This window comes from Lepidochelys olivacea (genome assembly GCF_965140295.1).
Source record: "Lepidochelys olivacea isolate rLepOli2 genome assembly, chromosome: 4".
Lineage (NCBI taxonomy): Eukaryota > Metazoa > Chordata > Testudines > Cheloniidae > Lepidochelys > Lepidochelys olivacea.
In genome coordinates this window covers 129,030,139-129,051,093 of record NC_140414.1, presented here as the reverse complement: position 1 = coordinate 129,051,093, position 20,955 = coordinate 129,030,139, and the positions used below count along the sequence as shown (strand labels likewise).

At 40.0% G+C, this 20,955-nt stretch overlaps 1 protein-coding gene and 1 long non-coding RNA gene across 3 annotated transcripts in view; one reads left to right on the top strand and one right to left on the bottom strand.

Annotated features, from left to right (window-relative positions):
- GRK4 (G protein-coupled receptor kinase 4) overlaps positions 1-20,955 on the top strand; it is an 82,556-nt gene that overhangs the window by 26,662 nt on the left and 34,939 nt on the right. Inside the window, exons 4-8 of the mRNA XM_084626448.1 lie at positions 6,758-6,835; positions 10,255-10,355; positions 14,851-14,943; positions 16,067-16,130; positions 16,521-16,661. Of these exons, the coding sequence (XP_084482574.1) occupies positions 6,758-6,835; positions 10,255-10,355; positions 14,851-14,943; positions 16,067-16,130; positions 16,521-16,661 (477 nt within the window). The remainder of the gene's footprint in view (positions 1-6,757; positions 6,836-10,254; positions 10,356-14,850; positions 14,944-16,066; positions 16,131-16,520; positions 16,662-20,955) is intronic.
- LOC311519688 lies at positions 281-20,250 on the bottom strand. 2 transcript variants are annotated; one of them, XR_014711345.1, is made up of 4 exons: positions 19,355-20,250; positions 16,101-16,205; positions 15,873-15,999; positions 281-716 (listed from the first exon to the last, which is right to left on the bottom strand). It is a non-coding gene; the product is annotated as an uncharacterized lncRNA (long non-coding RNA). The 2 variants fall into 2 exon arrangements; XR_014711346.1 differs by lacking the exon at positions 281-716 and having other exon boundaries at positions 15,467-15,999.

Below are 20,955 nucleotides of genomic sequence, written 5' to 3'. Positions count from 1 at the left end.
GATCCTATGAGTTCTCACATTGTACAGTAGCAAGAAAGTAAGTGGATTCGCTACTGCTAAGCATTCTGCAGCATATGTTGAGAACTAATGCCATGAATTATTTCCCAAACAATAGAATTTCATTGAGTAACATAAACACTTAAAAAAAAAATTCGGTGCAAGTTAAAAGCAGATACTTTAGAACCTTCATAAATATATGGAACTGAAGTTAAAGAAGGGGAAGGAACATTCATATCCATTTTAGCTACACATACATAAACTGTGGCTCTCACAGGTCAGTATATGTAAAGCTGTGATTGTCCTTAGTGCTCCCCTGAGTGTAGTGGCAGGGGTAGGAATGTAGTGCCTGATCCCACATGGAAGGTTGAGGTGGGGTGTAGTGAGGTGCTATACTGGAGTTCTCCATGGACTGCAAAGGAATGCTAGCCCATGATTGCTGAACCTGTAAATCCACAAGAATCTGTAGCATCTGTATTTTCTGCCAAAGAAGCCCATTATGTCTTGTTGCATCTCCCTCTCATTTTTCTGCTGGTACTCCTGTCCACTCTTTCCTCCTTTCCTCCTCCATACAGTATTCATCCTCCAGGCGCTCTGGTCATGGTCTGATGCATCACTGACTTGCAGAATCTTGCCGACTAAGTCATCCCAAATCGTTCTCTTCTTCAGGCATTCCACAGGTGTGGAGGGGAAACTCCTCAAGGCCACAATGGCAGCAGCTATGGATAAAACATACAGAGGTATCATTGTCGGTATAGTTGCTATGGAAAATGGAAGTTAAGTTTCAGAACTCCCTTCCCTTGTTCCCCTAAAGGTTTAAGCAAGACATGCTTATTGGCACTTCTACTTTGGAGTGCTTGTACTTGGTGCCACTAATAGCACTAACCATGGCGAGGATGGCCTGCCGCGGGTGAGGGAGCTGAGGTGGGAATTGCTCAGTTGCATGAAACTATGAGAACAGGGCAATGGCACTGAAAATGGGCGCCATTTTACACAGGCAGTGGTAATTTTAGCTGATGTCATTCCTGAGGGTAACAAAGGCACAGAGAACACAGCTGCTGCTGACATCCTGGGGCCTCTGAGTAGGTAACAGCATATTGTAATGGTGCCTGCCAAAGTTCTCCAACTGATGTGGAAAAGCCTTAGTCTGAAAAATCTTCAGAAAGAAAGAAGGGTGCCATCCCTAGAAACCTTCGGGAGAGGATTGCAGTGTACCTCATGAAAGTTTCATCAAGATATCTCAGGAAGATTCAAGGGCCATCCCTGTGTACATAAAGAAACTGCTCCTCATGGCCACTGTGCTTAACTCTACAAGGGAGTGAAAAGTAGATAGCTACTCTACCTCTTTTAGTATGAGTAAATTAACAAAAAATCAATAGCTGTTTCCTGCTAAATTGTGGGGCACCATCACTAATGGGAAATAAATGTACATTTGTTTTCCTGAGGTTTCTTGCCTTGCATTGGGCTCACCCATGTTCAACTGCTGGGACTGACTGGGCTGTGGTAGAGCCTCAAACAGGTCTTGGATCAGAGCCCCTCACCCCCCATTGGTCACATGTCCTACATCCTCCTCCTCTATCTCCTCCTTGCTGTTCATGCCAGGGGCCTGTGACTCGGAGGTGTGTGTGTGGGGGGGAGGGGTGTCTGTAAGTATGGCATGCAGCTCTTTGTAAATGTGGCAGCTCTGCAGCTCGGCACCAGATCAATCGTTGGCCTCCCTGGCCTTCTGATATGCCCGCCATAGTTCCTTTGCTTTCAAGTGGCACTGCTGCTGATTGCTGTCATACCCTTCTCCTACATCCCGTGTGCAATCTGCTCATAGTTGTACATGTTTCTATGTCTGGTCCGTAGCTGTGCTCGGAACAGCCTTTTCTCCCTCCAGGCCGAGAGCCAATATCTCCTGTCTACTCCAGGCTGGAGCGCATCTGGAGCGTGTAGTTGGTACAGCCAGCTGTGCAGTTGCATACAACAATGGAGAGTTGCCAGTTGTGTTCATCTTGATGAACACTTAGAAAAGGAAAGGAGGACTTGTGGCACCTTAGAGACTAACAAATTTATCTGACGAAGTGAGCTGTAGCTCATGAAAGCTTATGCTCAAATACATTTGTTAGTCTCTAAGGTGCCACAAGTCCTCCTTTTCATTTTGCAGATACAGACTAACATGGCTGCTACTCTGAAACCTGCAATTAGGAAAGGGCATTTCAAGAAAATGCAGGCTTTTAAAGGGGGTGGGTTGGGCTTCCAGTCTCCGTGTCTCCTGTGCAGTGGAGTTCACAATTGTGACCAGAGTGGTCAGTGTTGGGCGTTGTAGGACAGCTGCTGGAGGACTGTTAGGGTTGACATAGGTAATGCAGTGTCTACATTGGGCTTGTTGACCTCAGTAGATTGACCATGGCTCAATGCTGCTTGGGGAGGTGGTGTTACTTTGTCTGTGTAATGGAGAACTTACATCGATGGGAGACAAATTTGAAGTGTAGACACATGGATTCAAGGCAGTTTGTGTTGACCTAACTTTGTAGTATAGACGATACCTAAGATAACAGGAACAAAACCAATTCCTAGAAACTAACACTTTAAGGCAGTGCTGTCTTTGCCACACATGTCATCCTTCATGTGAGACCCATGCTGCTAATTAAGCACTAGCCATTTTCAGCACTAGCTGTATCTTCTGAGTGGTCTCGAAGTATATTTGTATAGCTTTGTATATATTGTTCCTATTAAATTAGTCTGGATCCCACAAAGGCATGGATAGCTGTTGTGAGCCCCTGATCTGAGGAGAGAGTTGGCAATTTTTTCCCCCAGTCGAAAAGTGGTGGAGAGGAAGTATTCTTGAGACTTGCTGTTGCCAGATAAAACCAGAAGCATCTCAGAATCTAACATGACCCCCAAATTATGAATCTTACAGTCTAAGGGCTGTCATATCTTCTTAGTCAAAGGGGTCAGTTATGATATCTTCCATCTCTTCCAGGGATTGAGCTTCAGCCAGCTAACTCAAGTTCTTAAAACAGACAAAAGTAATGGTGTGAAGTAGACAAGCCAGTTTTCTTGTAGTCAAATAATGGCCTAATTTTCTATAAACTTTCTCCTTTGGCATATCATAATTACACAGAGTCCTGAGAACACAAGCTGTATCAAAGTTTTTCAGCATATGCTGTCCAGCATAGGATTTTAATTTTTCCTCATATTCAGGCAGGTACTACTTTTGAGACACAGAAATACAGTATAGAGTCAGGGAAGGAGGATCCTTGTTCAAAAAGAAAAAAAAAAACTCTAAGAGCCTAATGCATCTCTCAATTTAGTGTATTCTCTGTTGTTATCCTAGGGACAACTTGATTTCTACAACATAAATATGTTGGGAGGATGAAATGGCAAGTACAAGGTAGTATTAAGCCATGCTACATAGTTTATGTATTGTTACAGTTTTAAGATGGATAATAGTCTGAAAAATCTTCAGGCAGTTGCAGGGGTGCTGGGACAGTTTTTACAGTGGGGATGCTGAGAGCCATTGAACCAAACTGTAAACCCTGCATATAATGGAAACCACTTCAAGCCAGGGGGTGCTACAGCATCCCTCGCACCCCTAGTTCCAGCACCTATGGCAGTTGTATGGCTTTAGAAAAGGAAGAGTTGAGAAAATGATTGAATAGGTTTTAGTCACCTCAAAAGTAGTCCTCACCTTACCATAAATCCATTCCAATATCCGGAGTGGGGGTTACTAAAGTGTGAAGAAATTGTACTTTGGGGTAGTGACTCAAACTTCCTTCTGAACTTTTTTGTTATGCAGAATATTTGAAATTAGATGACATTGAAGAAAGCTTTATTTAACTTCCTCTAAATTAAATGTAATGCTTGTCCCTGATTAGTGGAAATAAAATCATAAGGCTAAAAGTTTATATTATGTGACTAACTTCTTTGGCATAATATAAAAATGTTAAGATACCAAATATGTTGCTGTAGTTGATCAAGCATTGCTGCAGAATTTATTTCCACTCTAGGTATTATTTTAATTTCATGCAAAAGTACTGACTTACTTGTTTAATGGTTGAACTTTTTTGAAGTGATCAAGATCAAAATATTCAAGCAGAAAAGCTATGTCTTGAGGATAATTTATTAGATTGTTAATGGGACTGGATTCCAGGGAGTCTGGATTTCCAGTCCTGCTTGTGCTGCTGATTGTGACTTTAGATAAGTCATTTAGAACCAAATTTTAAAAAATAGCTTATAATTTTGGGTGTCTTAATATTTGGGTGCTCAACTTGAGACACTGAAGATCCTGGTGTATATTTATTCCAGAGAAGTGTAGCGCCTGTACACACTGACTTCATTTGAAGTCATAGGTATTAGTGCTTCTGAAAATGAGCCACCTAGATATTTCAAGTTAAGTGCACACAATTCAAACTTCCTTTGAAAATGTGACCCTTAGAGATACCACTGAACATGAAATAACACTTGTTTGAAAATGTACCTGCTATAGTCATTAATAACACCTAAGCTTTCAGTAACTGTATTGTTAGCAATTTTTTTTCTTTCCATGTTTTACCTTGTGCTTTTTAACTGCATTTTATATGTAGTCTTGATGTTTCCCTCACTCATTCACTCAGTTTCTCTTTTGCTGAATAGACCCTCATAAATGTCAACAGGAGAGCAGAAAATTATTTCAGAGATATTCATTTAGATATTAATTTGTTTTTAAATTCAAGATCTACTATTTAGTGGGTGCTGTATCAGAAATCTGAATTCTCTATTGTTGTTGTAGCCATATCGGTCCCAAGATATTACCTCACCCACCTTGTCTCTTTAATACCTTTTATTGGACCAACTTTTGTTGGTGAGAGAGACGAGAAGTTGGTCCAATAAAAGATATTACCTCACGCGGCTTGTTTCTCTATCATTAGTCAGTTGAACAAGATTCTTGTTGTGTGTCCCTTTAACTTTTATCTTGAGAAGTCCGTCTCTGTGTACGGTAGGGATAATACCTTCTTGTCTTACATGGAGTGATACCAGTTATCTTTGAACTGATGAAGCTCTGTATTCATAGTTTGGGGGAGGAGAGGTTTAAATGTCAAAAAGGACCATTAGCTCCTCTAGTCTGACCTTCTGTATATCACATGCCATTACATTTCTCCAAGTTACTCCAGTAACTTGTTTGACTAAAGAATACCTTCCAGAAAGCTATCCAGTCTAGATTTGCAGACCTCAAAAGAAGGGGAATCTACAAGTTCCTTTGGTAGTTGGTTCCAAGGAGTAATCATACTCCTTTTTTATAAAATTGTGCCGAGTATCTAGCATCAACTTTCAGCTACTGGTTCTTGTTAGGCCTTTCTCTGCTAGATTAAAGACTCCTTTATTACCTAATATTTTCTCCCCATGAAGGTACTGTAATGAAGTCACTTCTTATCTTTTTTGATAAACCAAACAGATTGAGAGATTTAAGCTCCCCATGTGAAAGACATTTTCTCTAGCCCTTGAATCAATTTTTTGTGGCTCTTTTCTGTACTCTCTCTCTCCAATTTTTCCCCATCCTTTTAAAAATGGGGACACCAGAACTGCATGCATTATTCTAGTATGTGTCCTCAGTGCTGTATACAGAGGTAAAGTCACCTCCCTATGCCTACTCATTATTCTCCTGTTTATACATCCAAGGATTGTGGTAGCTCTTTTTGCCATAGCATCGCTCTGGGAGCTCATGTTCAATTGCTTGTCCATTGTCACCCCTAAATCTTTTTTTCAGAGTTATTGTTTTCCGGAATAGAGTCAACCATTCTGTAGGTATGTCCTATATATATATCTATATATATAGATTGGTTCCTATATGTGTGATCTTGCATTTGTCTGTATTAAAATACACTTTGTTTGAATGGAACTAATTTACTATGGAATCTTGATCACTTTGTATGATTGCCTTGTCCTAGCTAATATTTACCACTCCACCAATCTTTGTGTCAACCACAAATTTTATTGGCAGTGATTCTTATGTTTGCTTCTTGATTGCTGATCAAACATGTTGGGCCTAAGACCAATCTTGCAGAATCTCACTAGAAACATCTCCATTCAATGAGGTTGACGACTACCTTTTTAGATCCATCACTAAGCCAGTTTTTATTCCATTTAACATGTGCTTGATTGATACTGCATAGTGCTAATTTTCCGTCAAAATGTTGTTGTGCAGTACTAAGTCAAATGCCTTACATAGTCTTATTATCTGTATGCAGTTACCTTTTATCAACCAAATTTGTAATCTCAAAAAGTGAAATCCGGTTGAAAACCTATTATCCATAAAACAGTGTTGACTGGTGTTGATTATAGTCCCATCCTTTAATTCTTTCTTAATTGAATCCCATATCAGCTTTTCCATTATTTTGCCCAGAAGTGATGTCAGACTAACCAGCCTAAGATTATGCATATCTTCCTCCTGCTGTGTAAGGCTTCCTATTATGTGAAATATAATTTCAGTGTAATTATGCATACTTCTAAGACACAGCTTCTGGGATTTTACAAATCAAATCTCCAGTTTCAGTATGTTTTAGGAAAGGTACAGTTTTGGCATACTTACCTTTTTATAAAATGGTGTGGATAATTATCCGTTTCAGTATGCATCCTAAAAAATCCCAAAATTCTTGAACTCCATAGATGAGAACATTTTATAATCCATAGGTGAGATGCCTCCCAATATTTGTGATAGAAATCACATGGCATCACAGTTACTATTGCAGTACTAGGTAACAATGGATCTAATTTAATTTTCATTCCTTTTCCCTAGGCCGAGTATGAAGTGTCTTCAGATGAAAAGCGTAAAGATTGTGGTCTGAAAGTTTTAGACGCATACTTCACTAACGGGGTAAATATATCCTGTTGCAAAATATTTTGTCAAACTGCATTGTAAGAGCTGACCAAATTAGAGCTCAAAACTGCAACAATTTCAGATGCTGTTTTCGTTTTCTATATACTAAGAAGTAAATCTCTTTCAAAATGAGAAACTCTAACAAAATTTTGCAAGTCATTCTGGAATGTGGACTAGCGCTTCCTTTCAAGATTGTTGTGAAACTTCATTAACTCAAGCACAAAGCCTGACTGCCCTCTACCATTATTTTTTCATTAGCACTATGACATTTAACGTTTCTCTATGTATGGTAATTTTTTTTTTTTTTTTTAGATCACTAGTCCTGGGCAAGCAGAATTTTGTGAGATTGGACTAAAATCCATTGACATCTAAATGTCAAAAAGTAGCTAAATTGCTGTTTTAGCATATTACTTTAAAGTAGTGTGGTTTAGAGACATGAGAATCATCAGAATGCAAGGAGCTCTTGAGTTCTAGATCTGGCTTTGCAGCTGACATGTTGTGTGGCCTTGAGAAATTAGGTCTAAATTTTCAAAAGTGTTTCAGGTTTTGTCTGCCCAGCTTCAGAAACATAGGAGTTGATTTTTCAGAAGATGCTGGGCACCCACAGCTCCTACTGAGTTTATTAATATCTGATTACTGCCCTGGTAAATTAGATCTGCCTAGAGATGTCCCCAGTAGAATTCAAGGAGTCTCTGTTCTTCTCCCTATTCTGTCTATTGGAAGTTCTGCCCGGGATATAACTTGCATCCTCTTTTCTCCCTATCCCCTCCAGTTGTTCTGGTTATGTTGAGGAAGCTTTATCTTAAGGAAGATCTGGATCTTGCAGGTGTCCTAAAAATGCTCAGGCTCTGGATTAGTCTCATCTTCTCTGGAAACTTATTTAACAGCTGGCATGGTCTTTAAACCAGTGAAAACTGGTCAGGCCTCTTAAGCCACTTAACCACCATGTCCCTAACTGGTTTTAAAATTTATTTAGCTGAAGTTATTTGTTTTTTAAACCAGTTAGAAAACTTCCTCTGATGAAGAGAGCAGTATTGGTTTCGAATCTGAAGGTGAAAGGCAATTTGGGTGAAAATGATCATGAAATGATAGATTTAATGAACTCTAAGGAGAGGAAGGAATGAGAACAGCAGAATAAGCACAATGGACTTCAGAAAACATACTTTAACAAACTCAGAGCACTGGTAGGCAAGGTCCCATGGGAAGAAAATCTAAGGGATTAAGTAGATCAGGAAAGCTGGCAGTTTCTCAAAGAGAGAATATTGAAAGTACAACTGCAAACTATCCCAATTCAAAGAAAAGATAGGAAGAATAGTTAGAAGCCAATATGGCTGCATCAGGAACTCTTTAATAACCTGAAAGTGAAAAACTGTCTCACAAAAGTAGAAATATGGGTGAATTGCTAAGGAGTACAGAAAAAATGGCACAAGCATGAAGGGACAAAATCAGAAAAGCTAAGGCACAAAATGAGTTGTGCCTGGCAAGGGACATAAAAGGCCAATAAGAAGAGGTTCTTTAAATACATTAGGAATGAGAGAAAGATGAAGGAAAGTGTAGGTCCTCTGCTTAGCAGAAAAGGAGAGCTACAGATGATATCAAGAAGGCTGAGGTGTTTAATGCCTGTTTTGCTTCAGTCTTCGCTAAAAGGTTAATTGTGACCAGATGCATAACACAATTAATATTAACAACAAAGGGGAAGAAACCCAGCCAGATTAGGGAAAGATAAAGTTAAAGAATATTATTTAGATAAGTTAGATGTAGTCAAGTTGACAGGGCCTGATGAAATTCACCCTAGGGTACTTAGGAAACTAGCTGCAGCAGTCTCGTAACTCTTAGCAATTATCTTTGAGAACTTGTGGAGGATGGGTGAGGACTGGAGAAAGGCAAACACAGCACATCTCTTGTTCCCCTTTTTAAAGATGACTGGGGAATTATGGGCCAGTCAGCTTAACTTCAATTCCTGGAAAGATAGTGGAACAAATTATTAAACAATTCTCTACGTGCCTACAAAATGATAATAGGATAATAAGTAATAGCCAACATGAATTTGTCAAGAACAAATCATGCCAAACAAACCTGATAAGGTTACCGGCCTAGTGGATGGGGGGAAGCAGCAGGCGTAATATATACTGATTTTTGGTAAGGCCTTTGACACAGTCCAACATGACATACTCATAAGCAAACTGGGGAAATGAGGTCTGGATGAAATAAATATAAGGTGGGTGCAAAACTGGTTGAAAGACCATACTGTTCTGGCATCCTGTCTGTACTCAACTCATCTAAGCAGTGCCTCACTTTCTACACTGCTATTTGTACCTGTGCTCAAGGGCATGCCGTGTATGTACACTGCACACTGTTGTAAATATAGACATAGCCTTAAGAAACAAAAATCAAATGTGCAAATAGAAAATGGAGAATAATTGGCTGGGAGGTACAGTAAAAGCTGTTTTATCCGGCACTTCACCAACTAGAAAGCTCTCTGAACCAGTGTGACCGGATTTCCAGGGGAGCCAACTGAGGTCATTCAATTAGGATGAACTGCAAAGAATGAGGGTGCTCCAACCCTCACCGCACCACCTCCTGCACCCGAACTCCCTCCCTTTTTGTTAACTGGCATTTTTCACTTACTGGCACCCCCCATTTCCCCAACATTCCAGATAAAACAGCTTTTACTGTAGTCTACTGAAAAAGATCAGGGGAGTATAGTGTATCACAAATAAAACATGAGCCAACAATGTGATGCAGCTGGGGAAAAAAAAAACAACCTAATACCATGTATTAATAGGAGTGTCATGTGTAAGACATGGGTGGTAAATGTCCTGGCTATACTCAGCATTAGTGAGACCTTTGCTGGAATACTGTGTCCAGTTTTGGGTCCCACATGTTAGGAAGGATGTGGACAAATTGGAGATAGTCCAGAGCAACAAAAATGATATTATTAAAAACAAGTCTATGAGGAAAGGTTAAAAAAACTGGGCATATTTTACTCTTGAGGAAAGAAGACTGATTGGGGGACCTGATAAGCCTTCAAGTATTGTAAGGCCTGTTTATAAAGAGGATGGTGATCCATTGTTCTCCATGTCCACTGGAGACGGGCCAAGAAGCAATGGGCTTAATCTGTAGCAAAGGAGATATTAGGTTAGATATTAGGAAGAACTTTCTAATTATAAAGGCTAATTACCTACTGGGCTAGGTTACCAAAGGAGGTTGTGGAATCCCCATCAGTGAAGGTTTTTAAGAACCTGTTGGACAAAGACCTCAGGGATCGTCTATATATACTTGATCCTGCCTGGGTGCAGGGGGATGGACTAGTTGACCTCTGGAGGGTCCCTTAAAGCCCTACATTTTTATGATTCTTTATCTTTGTTAGATTACTAATTGTTTTTATTATTGTTTTTGGTTTGTATCATGTAAAGTCTGCAGCCCACTTACCAGAAATACCTCAGGATGCAGTGAATGAATGTAAAACAAGACTGGAGCAGAACCCTTGCAAAGATCTTTTTAATGACTGCACTAGGTACGTGATGAATGTTGACTAAAAATGTTGGCTAAAAGTACACTGAAAATTTGTATTTCCAGGGAGGTCACAGGGAAAGTTTAAAGGGACATATCAGATGAAATTCTGGTGAGAACACAACCAGCAATCTAGTGCTCTTTGTTTTCCTGTGTAGTGTATTCAGCACTCATGTTGCTCTTAGAGTTGCTTTTGTGCTGTAACAGAAGTGAGATTATTACTGTGCCTTTGACTTTGATGGGAGTTGCACAAATGTGTCCAAAGACATAATCTGGGACACTAATACAATGCGAGAGCAGAATACATACAGACCAAAAACATATTTATCAAGCTAAAACTAGGTTTTTTGGTTTCTGGAAGTTCTGCAACTGTTGTTGTTTGCAGCCCCCTTTTAGTATTTATTGAGGATTCAGTAATGATTCCACTTTTAAAACTGATGAAATTCGCACTTAAAAACAGAGTTAAATCCCCTCTTTCGTTTTTTAAATTAGGAGTCATTTTTGGAGTCTCCATAATGACTTAGCACACTACGCTACCAGGCAAGTATTTTCACAAGTTCAAAAAGCTGAGTGTGGGAGAACTGTATATTTTTCCTCTTACAAGTCAGGATTTTAGATGTACAGAGACGTGTTGAGGGCAGTTTCCTTGTCTTGTTTTTAGACTGTGCTAGGAAATCCTTTATTGGAGCAGCCTGTTTATGAAAGAATTGCAGGCCCAATGCTTACACAGCAGGATGGTCCTACAATTTTCAGGACAGATGGCAATACTAATTACATTGCTAGCTCAAGAGTCATTAGGTTGTCCTTGAAGTGCTCTGATCTCAAGATAGCAGACAAATAGGACAAGATATGATTCTGGAAGCTGAGATTGTCACTTCAAGAACAGTAAAAACTATTGCTTCTTAAGAACCCACTAGTGCAGGGGTGGCCAACCTGTGGCTCCGGAGCCACATGCAGCTCTTCAGAAGTTAATATGCGGCTCCTTGTATAGGCACTGACTCCGGGTCTGGAGCTACAGGCACCAACTTTCCAATGTGCCGAGGGATGCTTACTGCTCAACCCCTGGCTCTGCCACAGGCTCTGCCCCCACTCCACCCCTTCCTGTCCCCTCCCCTGAGTCTGCTATGCCCTTGCTCCTCTCCCTCCCCATCCAAGCCTCCTGCATGCCACAAAACAGCTGATTGGGAGGTGCTGATTGGCAGCTGCCAGTGGGTGGAAGGTGCTGGGAGCAGGGTGGGGGAGCTGATCGGGGGCTGTTGACGTGTTACTGTGCCTCTTTGGCAATGTCCATTAGTAAATTCTGGCTCCTTCTCAGGCTCAGGTTGGCCACTCCTGCACTAGTGGCTGGCTGTGGGAAATGGTGGCAACTTACACCTCTATTGAAACAAAGCAGTATATCAGAATAAATTGGCTGGTGGAAGCTAGAAGACCTTTACCTAGGCAAATGTTCCTTTTGCAGACACAGTTGGTGAGGATCGAAGGCCTCCTCACTGTGCATCATGACTTGGGATCTGTCTGAGTTGCTGGTGGAAGGGGAGTCTGGAGGGGATGGAGTGCTCAGGATTTAAAATAAAAAAAATCCTAAACATTTAAATGTGGTTTAGGACAAATTTCTTTGAACTTCAGGGGATGAATAACTACGTTTCTGGAATTTAGCTGTATGAATCCCATATATTTGTGGAAAAGGTGGGAAGGGATAAAGGCTCCTGTTCTTTAAAGTGATCTAATGGAGGCAGAGCATTCTGATTGCACAATGTCCAACTGAAGTCTTTAGGGCTGTTCATGGCAGCAGAGTTAACCTGCCTTTCTATTTCTCTTAATTCTTTTGTTCTTGTGAACCAATCAAATTGATAGGGAAATATTCTGATTTACTGCATTTAAAAAACCTCAGATTAAGAAAAAAATCACACTACTTCCTGAAATTTTGTACCCAAATGTTAATGGTAACAGCTAAGATTTTATATCTGAAATAGATGAGAAAAATATTTCTCTTTATTCCAGTTTTACTTTGTGTATAGTTTCATTTTCCGTCCCCCCCCCCCCATTTGTAGGGGACTATTTTTTACTTCAGTAAAGGAGAGAAACTATTTTTCCTTTCCTTTAAAAAAAAAAAAAGTATAAAATCATAAATCAAGACTTGTGTAATACCCAAACTTCTATTAAGTAATTTTTTTGGAAACTGTCTAGACTTCAAGTTGGCAGTGTCCAGGGATAAACAAAGGGATACCTATTTAGAATCCATGTGACTGTGGCCAACAACAGTATTTCAACATTGGGGTTGAAAATCCGTTTTAAATGAGCAATCATGATTAATATTACTGACTATTTACCACAACTTGTTTTGTTCTCAAGTAATACAGTGACACTGCAGATACCTACACCAGGCAAAGGACTCTTCTTGAAAGGATTGTACATATTTACAAATGTTCGGTCTCCTAGAGCCCTTACACTTCTAATATTACTGGTTCTTCTATGCATGCTTGATCATGTCTGCCTGAAAGCCTGCAACATTTGAGTCACAGCTTATGCAACTGAAAACTAAATACTCTACAAAATTTGAGAATAAAAAAAGACACAGAATACACACTACTAAGAAGTTAAACAGATGACCACCTCTTTTTTTGGACTTTGAGTGAATGTCTGTGTTCAGCAAGGAAGATGAAGCTTTCTCACCTTTTATCTTGTCTTGCATTGTGTTGCTTAGTTTGAGGGAAGTGGTGTAGAGGCCTAACCATCTGGTTTGGAAGGGTGGTTTTAATGATCCAAGTTCAAATCCCAGAAAAGGGTCCACTCAGCTCTATATTCTTCTGAGGCAGATAATTTGTATGCTAGGCAATTACTTTGTATTGGTCTTTAAAAATTGAGATCCTGTCTGCTCTGCATAGACACAGAGGGGCTTTTATTTTTTTCCCCGCCACGCAAAGGCATTTACTTCAGTGGGCACAATTACATGCATTCTGTAAATGAAAGATGTGGATGCAAAACTGTGCATTGCAACCCTGTCACCTTAGCAATGGAACTTGTATTCCAAAACCACTTAACAGTTTTGATAAAACCCATCTGAAACAATTGTCTAGTATTAATAAGTAACATTCTCAGCACACCCACTGCCTAGCAGGATTATTCTGGAAAAGAATTCGGGAAAAATCATTGAGTACTTAATCACATTTTAAAGATAATTTCTCTCTGTAATGTGGCAAACTGATCTTAAAAGGAGAATTTTGCCTTAAATCCATGTTTAAACTATTAACAATTAGTCCTTTAAGTGTACTTGTTTTGAATCAGTTAACTATGTCAAACCAGAGTCTGTGCTTTAAAGAGTGTTTCATCTCAAGGCACAAAATACTTTTGTTCCGTTTGAATCATTGACCTGCATCTGGGAATTCAAAGGCCTTGTTAACTGTGCTGCTTATAACTCTGATTTAAAAGGTGTTTGTCAGTTGTCCTGTGAGTCTTCAGAGATCTAATTTTGCAATGAAGTTTTTTGGCAGTTGTAATGTAACCTGATAGACTGTGTGTTTTTTTTTTGTTATTCCGCCCCCCCCCCCTCCTGCTGGTAATAGCTCACCTTAACTGACCACTCTCATTATAGTGTGTATGGTAACACCCATTGTTTCATGTTCTCTGTGTATATAAAATGGTCCTACTGTATTTTCCACTGCATGCATTCGATGAAGTGGGCTGTAGCCCACGAAAGCTTATGCTCAAATAAATTTGTTAGTCTCTTAAGGTGCCACAAGTACTCCTGTTCTTTTTAATGTTGATGCTATCTCTGGTAAAGGTATAGGTGATGGAGACTTTCTGGGAAAGGAATGCATGTGGGTAAAAAATAGAAGCACAGTGGGAGCTCTTCAAGGATTTTTGATCTAGCTAAATTGCAATCTCATCCCTCTTTCAATAGTACCATGCTGTTGATGTACAGACATCTTTTAAAATCACTGCATCTGTACTCATGATAGGACAATGATACCAGCTCTCAGGGTGAGCCACATCCTCTGATCAGGCTTGCCTTGGAAAGCTGATCAGAAGTGCTTCTGTTTTTGTCTCCACACCTGACACCCTCACCTCTTGTCCCAAAATTGGATCTCCTTATGGTCAACGGGAAGGGAGTGCAGGCCTCTACGTGCAATCCCCACACAGGACATGCTTATGCGGGGATGTCTCACCTCCCGTGCCACCTTAAAATTAGATCTACTGGTGCATCAGTCATTTTGATCTCTAATTCCTCAAGAATTATTTTAAATTTTCCTGCTAAAATAAGCAAGATCTGTTACTCTGCACTCACTAGTGACCCTACAGGCATAGTTCTCAATGGAATTGTACTAACTGCTCACTCTCTCTGAGGCAGGACCAGTAAACTCATTGTGTAGTGCAGTAATATGTTCACTCCACCTTCCTCCAGATTAATTGATACATCTAAATTGGTGTCTAATGAAGTGGTTAGCTTCTCATCCCTGATAGCGCCAGTCTACCAACATAAACATGGATTGTTTTTGCAGGGTTATCCAGGATTATTTAAGTGGAGCACCATTTGAAGCTTACCAACAAAGCATCTATTTCTCCCATTTTTTACAGTGGAAATGGTTGGAAAGGTAAGGTATTTTTATACGTAACACTTATTGCAGTAGTACGCAAAAGCTAGCCAACTTGGGGCCCCATTGTACAAATATAGTAAATGACAATCTCTGCCTCAAAGAACATACAGTGTAAAAGACAAGGTGTAATGGGCTGATGAGATGACAAACAAGTGGAGCTGTAGTAGACATTGTATTAATAATTAAAGCATCTGTTTAATGACCTCAAAGCATTTTACATTTAACTACTCTAAACTTTTAAAAATCTTTCTATGTGTTTGTATAGTGATAGCCCCCAATGGGGTTCTGAGCTTGATTGGTGCCTTGGGTGCTATTCTAATACAATTATATTAATCATTACAGACAACTGTACGATCAAATAATTAGCTGGTTTTACAGGTGGGTTAATTGAGGCACAGGTTAAGTGACTTGCCCAACCAAGATTTTTAAAAGAGGGGCCTATGTTTAGGATCCTATATCCATATTTTAAGCTATTAAATAAGTGGCCTGAATTTTTTCAGAAGAGCTGTCACCTAGAAGCTCCAGGGAGGTCAGTGGCAGTTGCTGAATGTCAAAAGTAGTGAACAATCAAGCCTGCTCCTTTAGGCTCCTAGGTGCCTAATCATAATTTTCACTGTAGGCTTCTATTACTGGAAAAACCTTAAGCAAGCTAGACGTAGATGCAGGAGGAAAACTAGACCAAATACCTCTGAAACATAGAACAAGCAAGGTGGTAAAAATTGTATTGGCTTCAGTGGGAACAGAATTGAGTCGGTGAACACTTGAAAATCCCAGCTTGAAACATTGTCTCCTCACAAACCATGCATGAGAAGAACAACTAACATGCATGGCGGTGGGGTGGCATAGATCCTAAATTTTCGTTCATTCTGCTTGTAGTGACTGCTTGCTTCCCACAAGGGGGAGCTAGTGTCCATGAGCAAAAGTACCTTTCCTTTGGTATTCAGTTTGTATTCTAATCCTTTCATCCACTCAGCTGAAGGAAAGGCATTGGGTAGTCTGGTGGTCATGGAAGTTATATAGGAAAAGAGGGAAGAAACAGAAACAAACAGGGCTCTGAAAGAAAAACAAAAAGAAATATAATTGGAAGTGAGACCAGTAATTATTCCATTCTGTCAATTAGGCAACCAGTAACCAAGAACACATTTAGACATTACCGAGTACTAGGCAAAGGAGGATTTGGAGAGGTGAGTACTGTGAGATCTCTACTTGTGTTTGCAACTCCTTGAACACGGGGAAAAGGTGACTTACACTCTTCGTTCCTTGAATAAATAACAGATTTGATTAGATCATTTGTAATTTGTCAATTTACCAAACCGAACAGGCAGCATTTTTACTTTTAAACACTTGCACCTAACAAGACAGTTGGTTTGTGTAGCAATTCTTTTTTCATGGTTATTACAAAAAAAAAACCCAAAAAACAAACAACCCAGTGTGTCCACCCATGAAACAGTTTAGTTGATTCTCCTGTATTTTACTTGTCCTCTGGCTCCAGAGGGGGTTTAGAAAAGAGAAAACTGTTTTTGTTCCAGTATTAAAATCTGATACATCTGACATATCTTTCCTCTTTCCATTAGGTATGTGCTTGCCAAGTGCGGGCAACAGGAAAAATGTATGCTTGTAAAAAGCTAGAAAAAAAGAGAATAAAGAAGAGAAAGGGAGAATCGATGGCATTAAATGAAAAAAGAATTTTAGAAAAAGTGAATAGTAGATTTGTAGTAAGTATATATTTCTGGCCTTGTGAAATATACAAGTTTGTCTCTCATAGGCCTGACTATATTCATATCTCTTCCAGTGGCAGCTGGTCAGCAATACTCTTCCATAATTAAAATCGGCTCAACTGTGCTTAATAGTTCAGTTACACAATTATCTTTGCAATGTTACCCTGTACCTTTTAGGTCTGCGTGGGATGTATGTGTTATTTCTGGCCTATCAGTTTTGTCTAGTCTACAGCCACGGTGCTTTGTCTTATGTTAATGTATATAATTCTGGTAAATTTCTCCCTATTTAAAAGAGGGCCAGACTGTGATCTGAATGAGGAATGTGTTCCTACTTTTGCTGCAGCCAATGGTTGCTAATATGGCCACTCAATTTAGTAATGTTCTCCTTAGTCTTATTGCTCCACACCTCTCCCCAAATCTATACTTGCTTCTTCTGAATCCTACTGCTATTCCTGAGCAACTTGGGAGGTTAGACCTTTATTTTGACTTTCATTGGAATCATGGTTTCCATTCTATCAGTTTTTTCCCCAACAAAAATACACAACTTTTAACTTCTTAAGACTTTTGAATGCTGTGGGTGAATAGTATGGTAAGTGGATGAATACTGAGAGGTCATAATGGAGAGCTGCAGAGTTCAACCATAGACTGCATGGGAACCAGGAGGTCAATGACAACACAGTGGTAGTACAATATACTATACTAATGAGAACTATAATTCCCCGAAGGTCTATAAGATCACCTATTTAAGTTTTTAAATGTATATATTTGTTTCTTATATCTGTAGCTATTTCAATCACATTCATCACTATAATGCCATATACATGCTAAGAGAATTATGAAAAGTAGCTGCTCTACAGCAGTTTCGATGTCAGAAAGTTCTCACTGCCTATGCAATACAGTTGAAAGGGAGGTAAATTGAAAAGCTGCTGTGGGTATAAAATAAAAAGTATGAGTGCTGATGGTTTTTAACTCAACATCATTTCCATGTCTCAACTCTTTCACCATGACATTTCCCAATAAATTATGATCAACTCTCAGCCCTGATCACTAAATAACAGATGTGATGGCCTAAAATACAAGGAATACATATGCTAAGAAAACTGTTTTTCCAGCTAGGATCATCTATCTTTATTAGTGAATTGCTATTATTTAAAGATTAGCTATCGGTAAATGTCTAGTTAAAATCCATTAATAGATGTATTTTGTTTTATGTTTCAGAGAGAGTTGTAAAGTGCTTGAGCTTCTAAGTTTTTGCTTTTATAGATTCTGCATAGGAGAAGATAAACTTTATTCTAAACAAACATAGAATTCTGGTAGCTTAGAGAAGGGAAACCAGGCTGGCCAAAGAAATCTCATTAGCATCTTAAGCCATGCGTAAATAGATTCCTGTATAAAGGATAATATTTTTCCGCCTGTGAAGACAAGGCTCACAATCCACAATCATTTTCCCGCAAGTATAAGTTATAAGGCTGCACTGGTTTCAGAGTAACAGCCGTGTTAGTCTGTATTCGCAAAAAGAAAAGGAGTACTTGTGGCACCTTAGAGACTAACCAATTTATTTGAGCATGAGCTTTCGTGAGCTGTGAGCTGTAGCTCATGAAAGCTCATGCTCAAATAAATTGGTTAGTCTCTAAGGTGCCACAAGGCTGCACTGGATATTAAAACTGAAACTTTATTTGATCTTGCTAAATCCACCTATACCGTAACACTCTTCCCTGTATGAAAGTTTTAAAATGCTAATGTGACTTTAATTCATATAATCCTAGGACTGGAAGGGACCTCAAGAGGTCATCTAGTCCAGTCCCCTGCACTCATGGCAGGACTAAGTATTCTCTAGATCATCCCTGAGAGATGTTTATCTAACCTGTTCTCAAAAATCTCCAATGATGGAGATTCCACAACCTCCCTGGGCAATTTATTCCAGTGCTCAGCCACACTGACAGTTAAGAAGTTTTTCCTAATGTCCAACCTAAACCTTCCTTGCTGCAATTTAAGCTCATTGCTTCTTGTCCTATCCTCAGCAGTTAAGAAGAATGATTTTTCTCCTTCTTCCTTGTAACAACCTTTTATGTACTTGAAAACCTTTTATCATGTACCCTCTCAGTCTTCTCTTTTCCAGACTAAACAAACCCAACTGGATACAGTACTCCAGTTGGGGCCTAATCAGTGCAGAGTAAAGCAGAAGAATTACTTTTTGTGTCTTGTTTACAACACTCCTGCTAATACATCCCAGAATGATGTTTGCTTTTTTTGCAATAGTGTTACACTGTTGACCCATATTTAGCTTGTGGTCCACTATGACCCCCAGATCCCTTTCCGCAGTACTCCTTCCTACACAATCATTTCTTATTTTGTATGTGTGCAATTGATTGTTCCTTCCTAAATGGAGTATTTTGCATTTGTCCTTATTGAATTTCATCCTATTTACTTCAGACCATTTCGTCCAGATCATTTTGAATTATAATCCTATCCTCCAAAGCACTTGCAACTCCTCCCTCCCAGCTTGGTATTGTCCGCAAACTTTCAGTGTACTCTCTGTGCCATCTTCTAAATCATTGATGAAGATATTCAACAGAACTGGACTCAGAATTGATCCCTGTGGGACCCCACTCATTATGCCCTTCCAGCATGACTGTGAACCACTGATAACTACTCTTTGGGAACAGTTTTCCAACCAGTTATGCACCCACCTTATAGTAGCTCCATCTAGGTTGCATTTCCGTAGTTTGTTTCTGAGAAGGTCATGGGAGACAGTATCGACTGCTTCTCCCTGCCCCCATCCACAAGGTTTGTTACCCTGTCAAAGAAAGGTGTCGGGTTGGTTTGACACAATTTGTTCTTGACAAATCCATGCTGACTATTACTTACCACCGTATTATCTTCTAGATGTTTGCAAATTGATTGCTTAACTAATTGCTCCGTTATCTTCCTGGGTACAGAAGTTAAGCTGACTGGTCTGTAATTCCCTGGTTTGTCCTTATGTCCCTTTTTTTATAGAATGGCACTACATTTGCCCTTTTCCAGTCTTCTGGAATCTCTCCCATCATCCATGACTTTTCAAAGATAAGTATTATCTAGACCATCCTTGAGAGGTGGATGGCTACTCAGGATGAGGATGCAAAGGATTTAGCTTAATTAGGTGGCAGCTGTATTAATTTATGTGGGATTACTCAGCAATAAATCATTCAGTTCAGGTCTTCATTCTTTCCTCTATTTCCTTCTATTTGGGACTTCCCTTTCCCAACCTGGTCCCAGGCTATTGCTGGGACCCTGCTGCCTGCCCCTCATGTGAAAGTTAAGGGACGCTGGGAAAAGGGAGGGTTGTTTCCCCACTGTATCAGACTTTAGAAGCCCCAGGCTTCTTTACAGGAGACCTTCCCTTAAATCCCCTTCCAACCAGAGTTTATTATTAGTTTATCAGCTAATTGGACACTGGATACCTGCTCCCTACTAAGATGTGACATCTTGACCTAACTTTCTTACCTACTCCACTGGGTCCCTAATGAGCTTTGGGGAAGGTGGAAAAAAAACCCAGGCCGCCTGGGCCAATCTGGCAGTGAGAGGAAAATTTCCTTCTCAGCCCCAAAATAAAAAAATGGGACTAGCACAGTGTGCCCAGTACCTCATAAGACTGGGTCCTAATTCCATGGGTGGGAGGATGGGTGCTGTTTGATGGCTAGAACATTAATCCGGGCTATTGAGTCATTCTTATACTGGTGCTTTTTTCTCTCTCTGTCTAGCCCAATTACTATTCAGTTGTTTATCCAAAGTACAACAGCTTCAATAGGAGAAACTGAGGGTGAGCCTCATCAGAATATCCTATAGCCCAGTGGTTAGGGCACTCACTTGAGAGGTAGCAGATCTCTGTTCAAATCCCTTCTCCTCAGATGTAGGGGTGACTTGAACCGGAGCGCTCCCACATCCCTGCTTCGACTAAAAGTTATAAGGGAGGTGCTCCTCCTTCTTTTCCTCTACCCTCTTTCCCCCTGGCTTCTTGCAAAAACAGGCCTTAGGTGCTTCCCTTCAGGAGAGGATTCACAGCTTAGAATCACAGATATAGACACCCTCCTACAGTCCTGACTTAGGTGCCTATCTCTGTGAGAGTGGCAGGGCTTAGCACACACCCCTCTCGCCAGCATCTTGCATTTGCTAGCTTAGGCAGCTCCCCACCTAGCAGGCTGACTTTTGTGAATCGTAGTCTAAGGCACTTCTCTCTCCCCATTCATTGTACTGGGAGCCTGGATGCCTAACTCAGGCTTTGTGGATTGCAGTGTTGTTCCTGTGGTTTTTC